The 17129-nt window shown below is 37.1% G+C and overlaps 2 protein-coding genes and 1 long non-coding RNA gene across 3 annotated transcripts; 1 reads left to right on the top strand and 2 right to left on the bottom strand.

Annotated features, from left to right (window-relative positions):
* Positions 1 to 299: 299 nt before the first annotated feature.
* Positions 300 to 2534, top strand: LOC135739444 (uncharacterized). The gene is made up of 2 exons (XR_010528997.2): positions 300 to 1220; positions 1684 to 2534. It is a non-coding gene; the product is annotated as an uncharacterized lncRNA (long non-coding RNA).
* A 1887-nt stretch (positions 2535 to 4421) lies between these two features.
* tlr8b (toll-like receptor 8b) lies at positions 4422 to 8751 on the bottom strand. The gene is made up of 2 exons (XM_065262380.1): positions 8649 to 8751; positions 4422 to 8537 (listed from the first exon to the last, which is right to left on the bottom strand). Exon 2 carries the CDS (start codon positions 8509 to 8511, stop codon positions 5425 to 5427), a length of 3087 nt encoding a protein of 1028 aa, XP_065118452.1. The 5' UTR covers positions 8512 to 8537; positions 8649 to 8751; the 3' UTR covers positions 4422 to 5424.
* Positions 8752 to 13382: 4631 nt separating this feature from the next.
* LOC135746950 (E3 ubiquitin-protein ligase TRIM39-like) lies at positions 13383 to 15074 on the bottom strand. Its single transcript, XM_065265586.1, has 3 exons — positions 15045 to 15074; positions 14054 to 14243; positions 13383 to 13984 (listed from the first exon to the last, which is right to left on the bottom strand). The coding sequence occupies exons 1-3, from the start codon at positions 15072 to 15074 to the stop codon at positions 13443 to 13445; spliced, it is 762 nt and encodes a 253-aa protein (XP_065121658.1). The 3' UTR covers positions 13383 to 13442.
* Positions 15075 to 17129: the final 2055 nt, after the last annotated feature.

The following is a 17129-nucleotide window of genomic DNA, read 5'->3' as shown; positions in this document are numbered from 1 at the left end:
TAGAGGGTTTTCACGGCGCGTCATCAGAGCGGAAGACGCCATCTTGGAGGCACTCCGCATTACAACAGAGCAGACACTGATGTATATGCCGAACGTCGTCAAGGAAAATAGTTAATTATTGCCGTGTTTGAGATGGTACCAAATATTGAGAAAAACATTTGGATGATTATCGACTTCCAAAAGTTATTAAAAACCAGGGAAAGGAATGCAAGAAATTATCAGAGGAGCGGCGCTTGTGGTTGCTAAAGCTCAGGAAAAAGAGTAGTATTGTATTAGAAATATGATTGAAGTACATAAAGTATAAAACAATTATGCTTCTACTTGTTGTGCTTTAGTTAAAGAGTATTTAATATGTACTTTAGTGTATGCACAAAATGTACTTAAACACAAATAAAATTTGCGCTGCAATGCCTTAATGCCAGTGTGCTTAATTGCTCATAACAAATTTTATGTTGTAATGATAATAATATTTTTAATAGTAAATGGTAAAAACAATTATTGCTTTTATTTTTTTACTGTGCTTATTTTACAGTAAAGCACTTTGGTAGGACACTGGCTATTTTAAATTTGCTATATAAATAAAGCTGACATTGACATATGGGCTCTGCATGAAAACTAGGTAGTTCACTAACTTATATCGGGATATGCAACTGAAGGAAGAATCGCCGGGTCGTCACGGATCCTAAAAGAGGGAGCTCGTAGGGATCTGCACCGCCTATAAATTGTAATTTCTCGAAATATCGTGCCTTTTCTTGTGGTCCAAGTCCTTCCCTATATGCCTTTGCATCTTGGATGCGTTTTCTGTTGTTAAGACATGTTTACATTCACTTAAAGTATCCAAAGCGCATAATATTCCATTGTACTCCGTTCAGTTCTTTACACCGAGTGCCTCCACGATGGCCGCGCGTCCGGGTTACCGCCCAGAACGTGACGTCGGTGAAAACCCTCTATTCACCTTATTTTCCACGACAACAAGGGCGGCGCCATTGCGCTCATTTTGTCAACGTACTTCCGGCTGCATATGATGAGCAGCTGAGGCAGTGGCTGAAGGCGACGCGTTAAACTTAAAAAGCTCACTCAAGTGCCTTTATGTTTGTTTCTTACCAATTTTAACGGACGGGGAGCTGACTGAGGAACACCCTAATCCCAAGTAATGGTTCGACTACGATGTTCCGGTAACTTTAAACCACGCCGGGTGTTGAAAAGGTGGTCAGTTTCAGGTAAGCTATCTTAGCTTAATGTGCTCTTTCGCCTGACGTTAGATTTGTGATGTCCGTTCTACGAATAAACTTAAGATCAGTAACGTTAGTTTATAAAATGCAATTATTTTGAATGAATTTCATTGCACCTATATTTTTATATTTAAGATAAGACAACAATATATTATAGTACATTACATTCTTACAGTAGCTCACGTGATTCATACAAGTTACAGAGATTTCAGATGCTAGGAGGTCAGTTTATTTCTCATTCAGATATTGATGATAATGACCTATTAAACGACATATTATTTAACACTGAAGTTAGAGGTTGTGTGTATAATGTTACTGTCTCTTTTTAATTCATCTCTCTCTCACACACTGTTCTGTTTAAGTATGGATGTCATTTATAAATTAATTCTCATGATGCAAGTTTCTTTTAAATACTAACATAAAAATGTTTATGGTTAAATTATTTTCACAGATGCATTGATGTTTAGTGATGCAATGGACAACTGTGAGGATGATATACAATCAATGTGTTCCTAAACTGTGATGCAGAAACACAATGGGAGGATCCATCCGTCTCTGAACACAACTATAAATCACAACTCAACCTGAAGCAACCTACATCTGATATGGGAAAACAACCTTGCAGTTTCCCGGACAGGGCTTATGCTGGTCCCAGGCTAAAATGCTTATTTGAGCTACAATAATTTAAAAACACCTTGTACTGACATACCTCAACATATAGGAGTGCCATTGTTTTGTCACAAGATGTGGTTTGTTTGTAAAAACTAAAATGTCCTAATATAATTAAGGCCTAGTCCTGTAAACCCTGTCTGAGAAACTGCTTCAATGCTTCTGCTTCATGTGTTGAGCTGGCACAAGAGTACATTTCTATGCTGAGAAACAACCATCTTTGTCAGCTTTACACAGGGTTGATATTGCATGCATTACACAGTCGCTAAGCACGTCACCAGTACATACACCAACAGCTTCCAGATAAACACTTGGGATCAGCTCCTGATGACTCTGATAAAGCTGCGTCTTAATTCATTGCAGGGTGGTCTTGCTGAAAAGTTTTATAGTCAATAGTTATTTTTATAAACCTTTACAATGTGACCTGATTTTACCTGTTGTAAAGTTACATTAAACCTTCATACAGTTTGTTATCAGATGTCATGCAGTGATATTAAACATTTACAATGTGATCTGTTGTGCATTTATATTAAACCTTTATAATGTGATCAGATATTACCTGCCATGCAGTTATATTAAACCTTTACAATGTGATCAGATGTTGTGCATTTATATTAAACCTTTACAATGTGATCAGATGTTGTGCAGTTATATTAAATCTTTACAATGTGATCAGCTGTTACCTGTCATGCAGTTATATTAAACATTTACTATGTGATCAGATGTAACCTGTCATGCAGTTATATAAACCTTTACAGTGTGATCAGATAATATCTGTAAGTAATTTCTTAAACCATATATGAGCTTTGTAGATTCCACTTAAAAGGATTTAAGTCTCCTGATTTGAGGGAATAAGTGTTGGCAAGTTTGCAAATGAATTCTATCATGGTACATTACCACATAAAAACGAAATAGATATTGGACTGGCTAAGGTGCACATTTGCTTTAAAAAAGACGAAATCACTGTGTAAATATTGGTAAGCATAATTACTTTAATAATGCTGCTCCATCAACTCCTTCTGACACGACGAGGTAATTAAATATGTCCCATAGGTTACTTGCCGCGGCTGCTTCATATCGTCTAACCACGAGACGATTGATGGGACATTATAAGACTATCCGAGCGTCGTATCAAGTTTTCTCCGTGCTCCTAATTCAAAACATTTACAGCAGTTGCGATATTTGTCATTTAGCTAAAGTTATAGTGAACTACAAACAATCTTTTAACCACCAAACTAGCTACCGAATGCACTGTGCCATATTAGCAGCGGAAGTCGGTTGACAAAATGCGGAAGAGCGAAGAATTGAAAAGGGGCGTGGCGGAATAAGGTGAATAGGTGTTCTTTAAGCGATGACGTCATTGTACGACGAAAAACAAACGAATGTAAACGGAGCTGAGGTAACCTTATTAAAGATAAAATACAGTACGAGTGTGAGCCGGAAACACATTTTTACCTTTGTGATAAAACATTTAAGTTTTGGCAACAAATGTAGGAGATTAAATGAAAAGCTTTGGTAAATGTAAGCATGGTTTTATCATAAATGTTCATTTGGCAGGCTGATTACCATTTGTTTCACCGTAACGGTTAATTTTTGTTAAGTAAATGAACACATTATATCTCTACACAGTATAATAGGATTCAAGCTCGTTACTGCAAGTGTTTGATAACTTACCTTGCCTACTGCAGGCGATTTTATCCCACACATTCATCCAAACATCACCAAACGCCTACGACGAGTCTGCCTGTCATTAATCCTATTAAAGTCCCGTGCAACATCGAGTAAACACGGTGGAGGTAAGCCGCGCTATTTCCGTTGTCACGTGACTTCGCTGCGTTTCATTTTATATGATGATGATGATTATTATGAGTAATTAAAAACATCTAGTAAATATAAACGAGAAAACAAAATAAACAACATAAACTTGATGGCTACAAGTGTGTTTGTGTACTGTAAATAAATGAGCCAGGAACATAGAGGTTTGTAGTTGAGCACATTGCATTGTGGGAGATAAAATTTCTAGGTGTATTTTAACACCTACCTTTTATACACTACAAAAAATTTCTTTTTAACCCAGTATTTTTGTCTTGTTTTCTTGATGGGCAAAATAACCTAAGAAAATAAGTCTATTTTTAAGAGAAAAAAATACAATTTCAGTGAATTTGTGCTTAACACAAGAAAAAAGTCTGCCAATGGGGTCAGAAAATGTTTCTTGAATTTTTTTTTATTAAGTGTTTAAGAAAAATGTAAAAAAAAAAATCTTATCCCATTGACTGATTTTTTTATTATTTTATTTCTTTTTTGCTTGTTTTAAGCACAAATTCACTTAAGTTTCACATTTTTTGTTTAAAAACTAGAATTATTTCTTAGGTTATTTTGCATCTTGATTAAAAATATTTTTAGATATTTGTACTTAAAACAAGACAAATACAAGTAGTCATATTTTGCAGTGTAGTGTACTTTTCCAAATGACACTTATACATATTGCACACTATACAGATTGCATACAAAAAGCACTCAAAACATTAACATTTTTATTTATAATTGTAGTGTGTCATGAAAATAATTAAGTAAAATGGTTACAGTTAAGCTATAATCTGTCTCTGGCTATTAAGGAAGGGTATTGGGGGGATTTCACAGTTGACAGATATAAAAAGCACCGTATAATCCAAAAGGTTGGAAACCGCTCTCATGCCCCATTGATTTATTAGGGCCGCCCAGAAACCACAATTTATCATTGTATTGAATCACATACCATTATTCATTTTATTTAGAAAACATTATGGCATTCTTTACTACGTGTGTTCATCATGCACTTTCAGGCCTGAGTTGACAAGATATTTTTGCTTTGGTCCACATTGTTGGCCAGGTTGTATATGACCTTAGATTATGGTCAATTAGGCTCATAACAGCATTGTTCAGTGAGTGCACAGGTTTATGATAATGCTTGGAATGAAGTAGGTGTATACAAAGTTCATCTGTCTTATTTACATAGAGAGAGAGAGAGAGTTAGCAGAAGTTGCTCTCCATAACCAACTGCCCTCACCGTGATCCACACCTAGTTCAGACTTCACCCTAGATAGAGACATTCTTCATTTCAGCCCCTTTTATACGCCCACCGTTTTCATTTTGCATTCATTTCATTGCCTACAGTCATGAATTTTTCATCACTGGTTTCGTAATGAATAAAAGATGAAAAAGGGAAGGACATGGAGAGCTAGAGTAAGTGTGTGTTTGTGTATCGTAACTATATGAGCCCAGAAAAATCTATGATAGAAATCTATCACCACATCAAATCTTTATTTAGGATAATACGTAAAACACAGTGTTCCCTTACAAATGTCACTGTGATTGCACCATAACTGTGACTAATGGTAAGTGCTTCATTAAAAATAGCCTAAGAGGGAAGTGACAGCGTTGGTGACAAAGAGTGACAAAACACAAGCAGAACTGACATGCTAAATATGTTTTAGTGGACCACATCCAAAACAGCAACTTTGACATTTGAAGTACTTCTATCATTTCATCGTCCGCCAAAGTAAGTTGTGAACATTTTGCTCTGCACACCTTGACCCTCAAACCTAACAGCATTTCTCAGACTCTGCCAGAACCAGTCGGTCGCCGCCGGGTTTGCGGGCCACTCCAGTACGCTGTGTCCGCACAGGCATCTCCGCAGGTTTAGGATTCTCGATTGACGAAGCACCGGCTCCAACAAGACCAGGACCATCACATCCACACCCTCCTCCAGCAACCTTTGTTGAGCGAGAAAAGCCGCCATCTTGAAAATCCCACTGCGAACGAAGCCCTCGGTCAACACGAATATCGTCTTCCTGCTTCGATGTACGCTGTGGTTCAGGTTATCCATAATGGACGTACCAGGAGTCCAGTCTCTCTCGGCCAAACAGAGAGGATGAATCCGTCCGCCTCTGTCTTCCAGCTCGAAGCAGAGATGGTTGAAGACCCAATCTGCAACGGTCGGGTCTGAGGTGTCGTAGATAACAAAGGCATCGTAGGTGCAGTCGGTCTTCAAATGAGAACGTTTTATTTTGGCCCTACAGAAATTGTAAATATATGATATGTCCCAGTAGAACACATGTATGGTGATGGTGATGGATAACATGATGAGGATGACAGATGACGTCAACAAATACAGGATTTGAGCAATGACGTTGTTGATGCAGGCATTTTTAATGTCAAGGTTTACCATAGGATGACCCCGTTTAGCTTCTGGAAGGTCACACAGGACCTCTGTTGCCAGACGAGGAAGGACTATGTCGCTTTTTTCCAACCAGAGGATGAAGTCTAAAAGGTTGCACGTGCAGTGAATTGGGTTCCTCTTCAGATGGAGCAGTCGTAGGTTGTGAGCACCTCCCGATCTGAAGGACATATCGCTTATGTGTTTCAAGCGATTATAAGCGAGATTGAGGTTCAACAGGCTTTTGTCATCTCTGAGAAAGCTGTCTTTTAACCTGGAGATGAGATTATGGCTCAGGTCCAAAACCTTTAGTGAACTTAAATGATTTGATAGTTTATCAGGTACGCAAGTTAGTTTGTTCTTGCTGAGATCCAGAGTCTCCAGTTGAGGCAAAAATCTGAACTGTTCCCAGTCAAAATCAGTTAGCGTGTTTCTGCTCATGCTTAGGTATGTCAGGGTCTGCGGGAAATAACTAAATATATTTTCCGGTATTTGGGAAAGCTTGTTATATGATATATCAAGATGTGTCAGGTTCGAGAGAAACTTAAAAAGACTGATGAATCCTTGGTCTTTTTTCCACATTATATCCAGTCGATTCCCTTGAAACTGAAGCTCTTTCAGCGAGCTGCTATTGAGCGTTTTGTTGGTCAGTGTGTTTATTTCATTCCAGCTAAGATTGAGCACTCGGAGGAACTCAAGGTTTTTGAGAAACGCGAGAGAGTGTCTAACGCCCGCGACCTCGAAGTAATGTTTGTTGTGACTTAAATCCAAAATTTCCAATTCTTTCAGTTCGTTGAAGGCTAAATCTGAATGCATGTAGACCCTGTTGTGAGACAAGTCGAGGTATTTTAGCTTGGGAAAATGAATGAACTCTGTACCGTTGAAATATGAACCAATGAAGTTGGAGGAAAGATTGAGACAAGTGATGTTTTCTGCTCCTGCGAAAAAAACTGGGTTAACTTGGTATATGTTGTTTCTGCTAAGGTCTAAAACCGGCCCTGTCGCGAGACACTCGGCTTTGGTGAATGGAGGGTAGCGACGAAAGTCTTGATCTGTGTGAATATAGGGATCTTTACGGTGTTCACCTTCATCTTCGTAAAACAATCCCTGACGTCCACACCTGTTCTGAATCTGTCCTGAAAATAATAGCCTATTGTCGATTAAAGAAATCAGAGATAGGTTTTCAAAGTTCCTGAACACGGATAAATTGACATTTTGGAGAAAGTTGACTCCTAAGTTGAGCACTGATAAGTTTTTCAAATGAAAGAGAGGAATGAGATCTTCTTCACAGAGGTTGTTGAATATATAACCTTCTAAGTGAAGCGTTTGTAATGATTTTAAACTAGCAAAATGTTGCGAGAGGTTCAGCTTTGGGAAAATTTTTTGTGACGGATTGTTGTACGAGAAATCCACAACCTCCAAGTGTGGCAGCACATGGAAGAACTGTCCGCTTTCAAATTCATTTACCAAAGAATTGAAGGACAGATACAAGTACTTTAACATAGTAAGGTTCTTAAACCATGACGGGTTAATTGTTAGCAATGAATTACCGGACAGTCGCAGGTCTTTCAGTCGGACGAGTCCACTGAAAGCCTCCGGATGAATCTGAAGAGAGTTATTCGCCGTCCGGCATGGGATACACGGAAAAGGAGTGTTAAAACAAAACGGGCAGTTTCCAGATAAATCAAGTTGTCTCAGGTTTGTTAAGTTCTGTAGGACAAACGCATCAATGTACTCAATCCTGTTTAAGAGAAGTGAGAGAAAGCGAAGGGATCTGGGTAAAGCCGTAGGTATGTTTTGTAACCTATTTTTGGACAATTCCAGCACAAACAGGTTCACATTTTGAAATGTTTCATTGTGAATTACGCAGTTACGATTGCCGTGATAGCAGTTCTTGTTTAACCTCAAAACCTTGATATTCGTTATACCCAGAAAGTCTGATGGTCCAATGCTTGTAATATGGTTGGAACTCAAGCTCAGTGTTTTGAGTCCAGGAGGGAGATCTCTCGGAAATGCAGAGATGTTGTTATTGTCAAGCTGCAACGTTTCCAGTTTAGCCAACCCACTTAAAATCCCTCTGTCTTTTTCAAGTTGGTTTTGTAGTAGATTACTCCGGAGATTTATCCATGTAACATTCTTCAAGTTCAAGAAGGCCTCTTCCTTGATAAGTCTTATTTCATTATTAGCCAAGTTAAGCTCGGTCACATTCCATAACAAGTGTTTTGGTATTTCTTTAAGAGATCGACCTGAACAGTCCAAAACCACAGAGCTGTTGGAGTTGTTCACATCACACGGCAGTTTTCTCAAAGTCCAGTTGAGGCCTTGGGATGAGTGGACAGAACAGATTAACACAAACAAAAACATAATTTTCCTGGTGTTGTGGATGTGAAATGTTTTGTAGCTTTTTGATTTCATTGTTGTATTCACACCGTCATTCAGGTCTGGAACACAACATGCAAACTCTTTAAAAAGTTCATTCATTTCCCAAAGCTACAATCGAATAATATAGAAAATATACCAATAAAAATACAGAAAGAAAACGGCGTGCTTACCATAACCGCTTCATGTGAGAACGATCTATCAGTTTGTGTCAAATCTTGTCTCATGTCTAGTATGTAGTTTCCTCTTTTAAGTTTCAGAATGTCCAGTTATTTCCCGTCTTAAAAAAACAAACAAAACTTTATCTGTGTGCGTTAAAGTGATAGATAAAAGTTTTGAGGTGACCTGTGACTGTGAAACGATATTTCAGCCGTCCCTGTAACTAGGTTGCATATTATTTCAAGGATTTCCATATAATGCTAGCAGGATTTAGGTTGATCTAAATTTAGAAACAATCCTGTCTGGTATCAAACTTAAACTTAAATAAAAAAAAAAACGATAGAAGAAATTGGTACTAAACTTTCATAAACTTCATTAGGATGTGAGATGTTGAAGAACAAACATTAGATACAAGTTCCAAGTGATCATATAACAAATCATTCAGTGCCGTTTTCATCTTTATGGATGTCAGCTTTGTTTTGAATGAATGTTCCAAACCGTTTCAACTCCACCAGCAGATTTGAACCCAGTCCCAGTTTGCAAACACCCCTCATCAGCTGTATAGACACCAGAAGTATGCGAGGTTGGACCGGCATGCCGAGTGCATTAGTATGCCGCGGTGTCTGTGAGTGGACACTTCAGCAATTAGATGCATAGCACTCTTTGTGAACCCACAGAGGTACCAGTGCTCATATTCTGCCCGGCACCTGGGGGCAGCTTTCATGCATTGCTTTCCAACAGCGCCTACGTGTTCCACATACAGATCGAATCATTATTAATTTTAAATGTGCTGTGTCCATGCCACAGTCCTGGTTCAGGAGAGACGAGATATGGAGATGAACAAGAGATGATTCATTATACAGCCATGTTTTACTCTATAATTTATTGTTGCGCCCAGGTGTCTCGGTGATAATGCGTTGGCTGTTGTGGGTATATCAAATGTAGCTTTACAAAGTTTGCATTTATATAATTGCTTTTAATTGACTTATAGCGTATTCAAGGTATACATTTTACCATTGCATATATTTATGGGATCAAGCTTATGACCCTGGGCATCGCTATTTTCCTGCATACTGGATGAGCTATAGGGTCAGATTCAGTAACTTTGTTTATTCCTATAACTCCTATACACATTTTTTTTCGTATTTGCAAGGGAGGGAATATCAGCATGTTGTTAGACATTCGTGTCAGGCCTGGGACTCATGGGAAGCCTGTTCCTGGTAGATCATTGCATTTGAAGGTTGCGGGTACGATACTCAGGAAACACACACACACACACACACACGCTGATAACGTGTGCTATACTAACTTAAACGCACAGTCGCTAAAAGCATCTCATAAAATTTTTTCAAAATGCAAATATATATGTACAGTATATCCACACATCTACCAGGACAAATCAATCAAAAAACTAAGATTCTTCCAGCCATCACACAGGTTTGTCTGTGATCCAAAGGGGGGGGGGGGGGGTGTATAAGCCTGACGGGGTTGAGACTCTGCCCCGAGGTGTTTTGTTACAGCCATGTGGCTCAACTTCAAGCTTTTGAGGTTTGCTGGAGGCCATTTAAGCTTTTTAGGTGATTTGCACGGAAACATTTTTGCTGCTGCAGTTAACCGATTCACAGTTGTCAAAAAATCACTTAACAAAATGCTAGGTTATTTTCAACTAAGCATTGGGTTATATAATACATAAACTATGGTGCATTAAAGTTGACAACCACAGACAATACTAAAAACATTAATAATATTTGTATTATTTAGCCCAACTCAACATTTATCTGTAAAAAATAAGTTTACTTCATTTGAAAACATTCAAGTCAGCAGTGAAATATCACACCAGAGCAAATGTGTCTGATTTATGTGATGACTTTATAAACATAATAACATACACAGAGCTCTTTTGAAGTAGATATTAATATCTGTCTTTCATTTTTTCATCTGATGACAGAGTGTTAGAAACACGGCAGATGACTTTCTAGTTCAAATATGACAGAGACATGAAAACATAGGGATATCTCACATCAAGTTTATTTGTTTACAGTGTTTTACGTCAGTCTGTGTTTCTTTAAAGGAGACATTTCACAAGACTTTTTTAAAATGTCAAATAAATCTTTGGTGTCCCCAGAGTACATAAGTTTTAGCTCAAAATATCATATAGATAATTTATTATAGTATGTTAAAATTGCCACTTTGTAAGTGTGAGCAAAAATGTGCTGTTTTTGGGTGTGTCCTTTAAAATGCAAATGAGCTGATCTCTGCACTAAATGGCAGTTCTGTGGTTGGATAGTGCAGGTTTAGGGGACGGTATTATCCCCTTCTGACATCACAAGGGGAGCCAAATTTTAATGAGCTATTTTTTCACATGCTTGCAGAGAAGGGTTTACCAAAACTAAGTAACTGGGTTGATCTTTTTCACATTTTCTAGGTTGATGGAAGCACTGGGGACCCAATTATAGCACTTAAACATGGAAAAAGTCAGATTTTTATGATATGCCCCCTTTAAACATGACTGCATTTAATATCAGCAGCATTTTCTTTAAACAAAACAAAAACACACTCATCTGCACTACTGCTACACTGCAAAAACATTTCTTAGTATTTTTGTCTTGTTTTTAGTAAAAATATCAAAAAATTCTTGACTTAAGATGCTTTTTCTTGATAAGCAAAATGACCTAAAAAAATAAGTCTAGTTTTAAAACAAAATATCAAATTTAAGTGATTTTGGGCATAAAACAAGCCAACAATCTGCCAATGGGGTAAGCACATTTTTCTTGAATTTTTCTTGATTTTAGTGTTTAAGAAAAATGTTCAAGATTTTTTGCTTACCCCACAAATTAAAGAAACATGTTGACTTTTTGTAACTTTAGCTTATTCACCCCATCCCCCAGAGTGAGATAAGTCCATACCCTTTTCATCTCCATGCGTCCCTTAACTCTGTCTGACGCACCCACTGCTAGCCTAGCTTAGCACAAAGACTGGAATTAAATGGCTCCAGCTAGCATACTATTACCAATACGTAAAAATACAGACTATATTTTTCTTTTAATATTTTGTGATTTGTATACTCATAGTAAAATGTTGTCGTTATTTTCACATATTGGGAGCAGTATGCTAGCTGGAGCCATTTACTTACAGTCTTTGTGCTAAGCTAGGCTAGCGGTGGGTGCGTCAAGACAGATTTACAGGACGCCTGGAGATGAAAAGGGTATTTACATTGCAAAAATGTCTTTTTTATTAGTATTTTTGTCTTGTTTTCAGTAAAAATATCTAAAAATTCGTAAATTAAGATGCTTTTTCTTGATGAACAAAATGACCTAGGAAAATAAGTCTATTTTTTGACAAAAAAAATTTAGTGAATTTGTGCTTAAAACAAGCAAAAATATTTGCTAATGGGTTAAGAAAAAAAGCTTGAAATTAGATTTCTTTTTACTTAAACACTTAATTCAAGCTAAATTTTCTCACCTCATTTGCAGATATTTTTGCTTGTTTTAAGCACGAATTCATTTAATATTTTTGTTTAAAAACTAGACTTATTTTCCTAGGTCATTTGCTCATCAAGAAAAAGCATCTTAATTTAGGAATTTTTTGATATTTTATCTAAAAATTCCTAAATTAAGATGCTTATTCTTGATGAGCAAAACAACTCAAGAAAATGTATAGTTTTTAGACCAAAAATATCAAATTGAAGTGATTTTGTGCATAAAACAAGCTAAAAAAATCTGCCAATGGGGTAAGCAATTTTTTTGATTTTTTCTTGAATTTAGCTTTTAAGAAAAATTTTCAAGATTTTTTTGCTTACCCCACAAATTAAAGAAACATGTTGAATTTTTGTAACTTTAGCTTATTCACCCCATCCCCCAGAGTGAGATAAGTCCATACCCTTTTCATCTCCATGCGTCCCTTAACTCTGTCTGACGCACCCACTGCTAGCCTAGCTTAGCACAAAGACTGGAATTAAATGGCTCCAGCTAGCATACTATTACCAATACGTAAACATACAGACAATATTTTCCTTTTAATATTTTGTGATTTGTATACTCATAGTAAAATGTTGTCGTTATTTTCACATATTGGGAGCAGTATGCTAGCTGGAGCCATTTACTTCCAGTCTTTGTGCTAAGCTAGGCTAGCGGTGGGTGCGTCAGACAGAGTTAAGGGACGCATGGAGATGAAAAGGGTATGGACTTATCTCACTCTGGGGGATGGGGTGAATAAGCTAAAGTTACAAAAAGTCAACATGTTTCTTTAATTTGTGGGGTAAGCAAAAAATCTTGAACATTTTTCTTAAACACTAAAATCAAGAAAAATTCAAGAAAAATGTGCTTACCCCATTGGCAGATTGTTGGCTTGTTTTATGCCCAAAATCACTAAAATTTGATATTTTGTCTTAAAACTAGACTTATTTTTTTAGGTCATTTTGCTTATCAAGAAAAAGCATCTTAAGTTAAGAATTTTTTGATATTTTTACTAAAAACAAGACAAAAATACTAAGAAATGTTTTTGCAGTGCACAAAATCACTTCAATTTGATATTTTTGCTCTAAAAACTAGACTTATTTTCTAGGGTTGTTTTGTTCGTCAAGAAAAAGCATCTTAATTTAAGAATGTTTAAATATTTCTACTGAAAACAAGACAAAAATACCAAGTAAGAAAGAAATTTTTTGCAGTGTACGGTGAATAAGCTAAAGTCCCAAAAAGTCGGCATGTTCCTTAAATGCACTTCATCTAAATAAAAAAAAATAAACAAAAAACTTTAAGATAACTCAAACTGTTGTATAAACAAAATCAATTCAAAATCAAATCCCTGATTCAGAATTTTCCAAAGGATTTTCCTGGTAAGATCACCAGAGGAGAAATGTTACAGTTAACACTGAACCATGGATAAACTCTTTTATTAAACCGGTGTTTGAAAGTGTATATGTGTGTATTAGTGAGAGGATCAGAGAACGACAGCTTTCCTCTGTCATAATCCAACTCAACTCTGATTCTCTCCAGTTTCACTTTCACTGGGAGAAAATGAAGTGTTTTTACTGGTGTAATGACTGGAGCGTATTTACCAGAGCAATACCCCACATACCAGACTCCACTACTGTAAAATATGTTCTTCTTTCTCTCGGCAGATTCTGTCATCACACCCAGACACCAGCTTGTGTTGTCTCCAACGTGAACCTCCCAGCGGTGAATCCCTGAGTTAAAGCTATCCGAACCCAAAACACATGCAGATGAATCAAATCTCTCTGGATTATCAGGAAGCAGCCGCAGCGCTGAATCTTTACTGAATCTCACAGTGGTCAGATCGTCAGATAGAAAGAGACGAGGACAAGCAGTGTTTGGGTCCAAAGTCACTGGAACTGAAAAGAGAGAAAATAAATGAGATAAATGTTGATTGTGAGAGTAAAGCTGTTGTATTTTGTACTCACTGTATTCAACATTCTCCTTCATCTTGTGTATGACAGTAAAGTTCAGGTTGCTGAGATGTTTTGCTACATTGATCATCATTCCTGAGATGTCCTCTGGATCTGACGTTGTACACTGAACTCTGGATGAACATTCAGGAGATTCTGCTGTGAGTTTACACAATTCAAACATCTCCATTGTGCTCTTAAAGTCCTGTTAAAAACACACACATGCAAATTATTTATTTAGGGTTCCCACACCTTAGTTAACTTCAAATTCAAGGACTTTTCAAGTCCAATACCCTCAAATTCAAGGACTAAATATGGGGACACATTTCAAGTGAGAGCAAGGTTACATTGTGTTACCTTTTAAGATACATTGTTACAGTTCCCTTTTGAGGGAACTCGCGCTGCGTCACTGCGGTGACACTTTGGGGACGCCTCCAGGGGTAAGTGCGTCTGAATGTGTATATCAAATTCAACCAATGGTGAGGCTTAACGACAAAGACAGGGTGACGCGAGAGCCAGGAATTATATCGCTATCTGAAATATTGCCAAAGACGGCGTTACAGGGATGCAGGAAGTATGGCAAGAGAGACGCAGCGTCTCATTCCCTTCCCAGGGAACAACAGTTACATACGTAACCCGAGACGTTTTCATGTGTCAAACACAACTATGCAAAAAAGCATTTTGGTATGAATCAACATTCACATACAGAAGATATAAGCATTTAAAGTGAACAGTTTAGCACGTGTGCTTAAAAAGTCTAGAAATTTTATGATATTATCCTAAACTACACTGGGAATATTATGGATTTTTTTTTCAGAAAACGTCTTGCATAAAATAGATTCAAGCACTTTCAATGACCTGTATCTATGTATGTATATTCTCAAAAACTTCCCAGGGCCTTGAATTTTCCCCCTTAGATTCACAAACTTTCAAGGACCCATGGGAACCCTGTTTATTACATTTCACTTGAATGTTTGAAAATGACAATCATATTCTTTCTTCTCACCTGTAGGAATGAAACATCATCCGCTGTCATCTCTATGACTCGGATTATGTTTGAAATGGATGAAACTCACTGCTCATCTTCTCGATCTTCTCCTTCATCATATGACTCTTCTGCTCCTCTTTTATGTGGTTTAAGTTGAAATAACTCGGTAAATTGAGTTAGGTGAACTACATCATCCAAGAGTTGAGTAAACTCCAAAAAGCTGTGCAGCAAGTTCCCTTGAAAATTTAAGTTAAGTCAACTTTTTATTTTTTACAGTGTAAAGCTCAAAGTTCACTGCCAGGCGATATATTTTCTTTAACTGATCCGTCTACAGCCAATGGCTGGTTTGGACTACATCCCTCTACTTCCTGCATTAATGATGTCACTAGAACAGTTTTTTGACTAAACTCCGCCCACAGGAATACGTCAGTCGCCAGCTAAGCTAACGGCAAGCTAAGCTGCTATCGAATCACAACACACTAAACAAGCTACACAATCAGACCTCGTTACGCATTTATGAAGGGACTTCATAGAACAAGAAAGACATCAGCCGTTTTGAGGACAGTGAAAACAGCGCTATAGAGATTGTGAAACATGAACACATGTTATATGGTGCACTGTAAACACAGCTTCAAAAACACAGAACGGGACCTTTAAAGGAAAATAGGTTAATTTTCCAGCTCCCCTAGACTTATACATTTGATTTTACCGTTTTAGAATCCATTCAGCTGATCTCCGGGTCTGGCAGTATCACATTAGCATAGCTTAGCATGGCTATAGCAGGCGTAATGATATTACGCACTGACCGAAAATAGTCCCCTTGGTAACTTTCAATATAGCTGGGGACTATTTTCAGGTGCTGCATAATATCATTTTGCCTGCTGCACCCATTGTACGGCAGTAAAGTCCTTGATTATTATGCCGGAATGAGAGTATAGCTCTTAGCCAGTGGATTATGGATTATGCTAAGCTATGCTAAAAGTGGTACCGCCAGACCCGGAGATCAGCCGAATGGATTCCAAAACGGTAAAAATCTAATGTTTAACTCTAGAGGAGGTGGAAAATAAGCCCCCTTAAAAGAAAAAAAAAGTGGAGTGTCTCTTTAAACATGGAAACAGTCAGATTTCCATGACATTTCCCGTTTAAATAGAAGCTACAATTTTAACGTCTTGTGCATTAAAATTTACTGTTTGAGCATTTAAATGAATAAAAAAAACGAATAACATTGACATATAAGATAAATAGTGTATTGATCCGCACCAAATATTTAAATATATGTAGATATTCACTGTTGATTCATACACAGCCTGAAGACAATGAACGGCAATGGAATTTAGTGTTTTAGTGAATTGAACAATTAATATCACATATTACGATCCACTGTACCCAAGCTTAGGTTTTCATATTTAAAATCACATGCACATATATACACACACATATATTAAATATACACAGGTGATTAATTAATTATTGTTGTGGTGAATTTACATACAAGTTTTAATCAGATATTACTTCCCCCTGCAGACTTACTGTGTAATAAGGACCATTTATCTGCTGTAGTATTAAATAAATAACTATTGGTTGTTGTACAGAATTCAGTAATGTCTTCCCTACATTTTGTGTAGATGTTTTCCTACAGTTTTCTTTGAATTGTAACAAGGACATTTTGTCTAAACAGCTGCTTTGTTCCGTAGCTGCGTTTGCACACAGGACATACGGAAAATGTTTATATTTTAACCAACAATGGGTTAAAATAATCCAGCATAGGTTAAATGATTAGTCCATTTTCTTAAAAAAAATTTAGATAATTTACTCACCACCATGTCATTCAAAATGTTGATGTCTTTCTTTGTTCAGTCAAGAAGAAATAATGTTTTTTGAGGAAAATATTCCAGGATTTTTTTCATTTTAATGGACTTTAATGGACCCCAACACTCAACAGTTTTAATGCAGTTTAAAATTGCAGTTTCAAAGGACTCTAAACGATCCCAAACGAGGCATAAGGGTCTTATCTAGCAAAACAATTGTGATTTTTGACAAGAAAAATCAAAATATGCACTTTTAAACCACAACTTCTTTTCTTCCTCTGGCTGTGTGACGCGC

The sequence above is a fragment of the Paramisgurnus dabryanus genome, chromosome 10, assembly GCF_030506205.2.
Source record: "Paramisgurnus dabryanus chromosome 10, PD_genome_1.1, whole genome shotgun sequence".
NCBI classification, from domain to species: domain Eukaryota; kingdom Metazoa; phylum Chordata; class Actinopteri; order Cypriniformes; family Cobitidae; genus Paramisgurnus; species Paramisgurnus dabryanus.
This window is presented reverse-complemented; position numbering and strand designations above follow the sequence as displayed.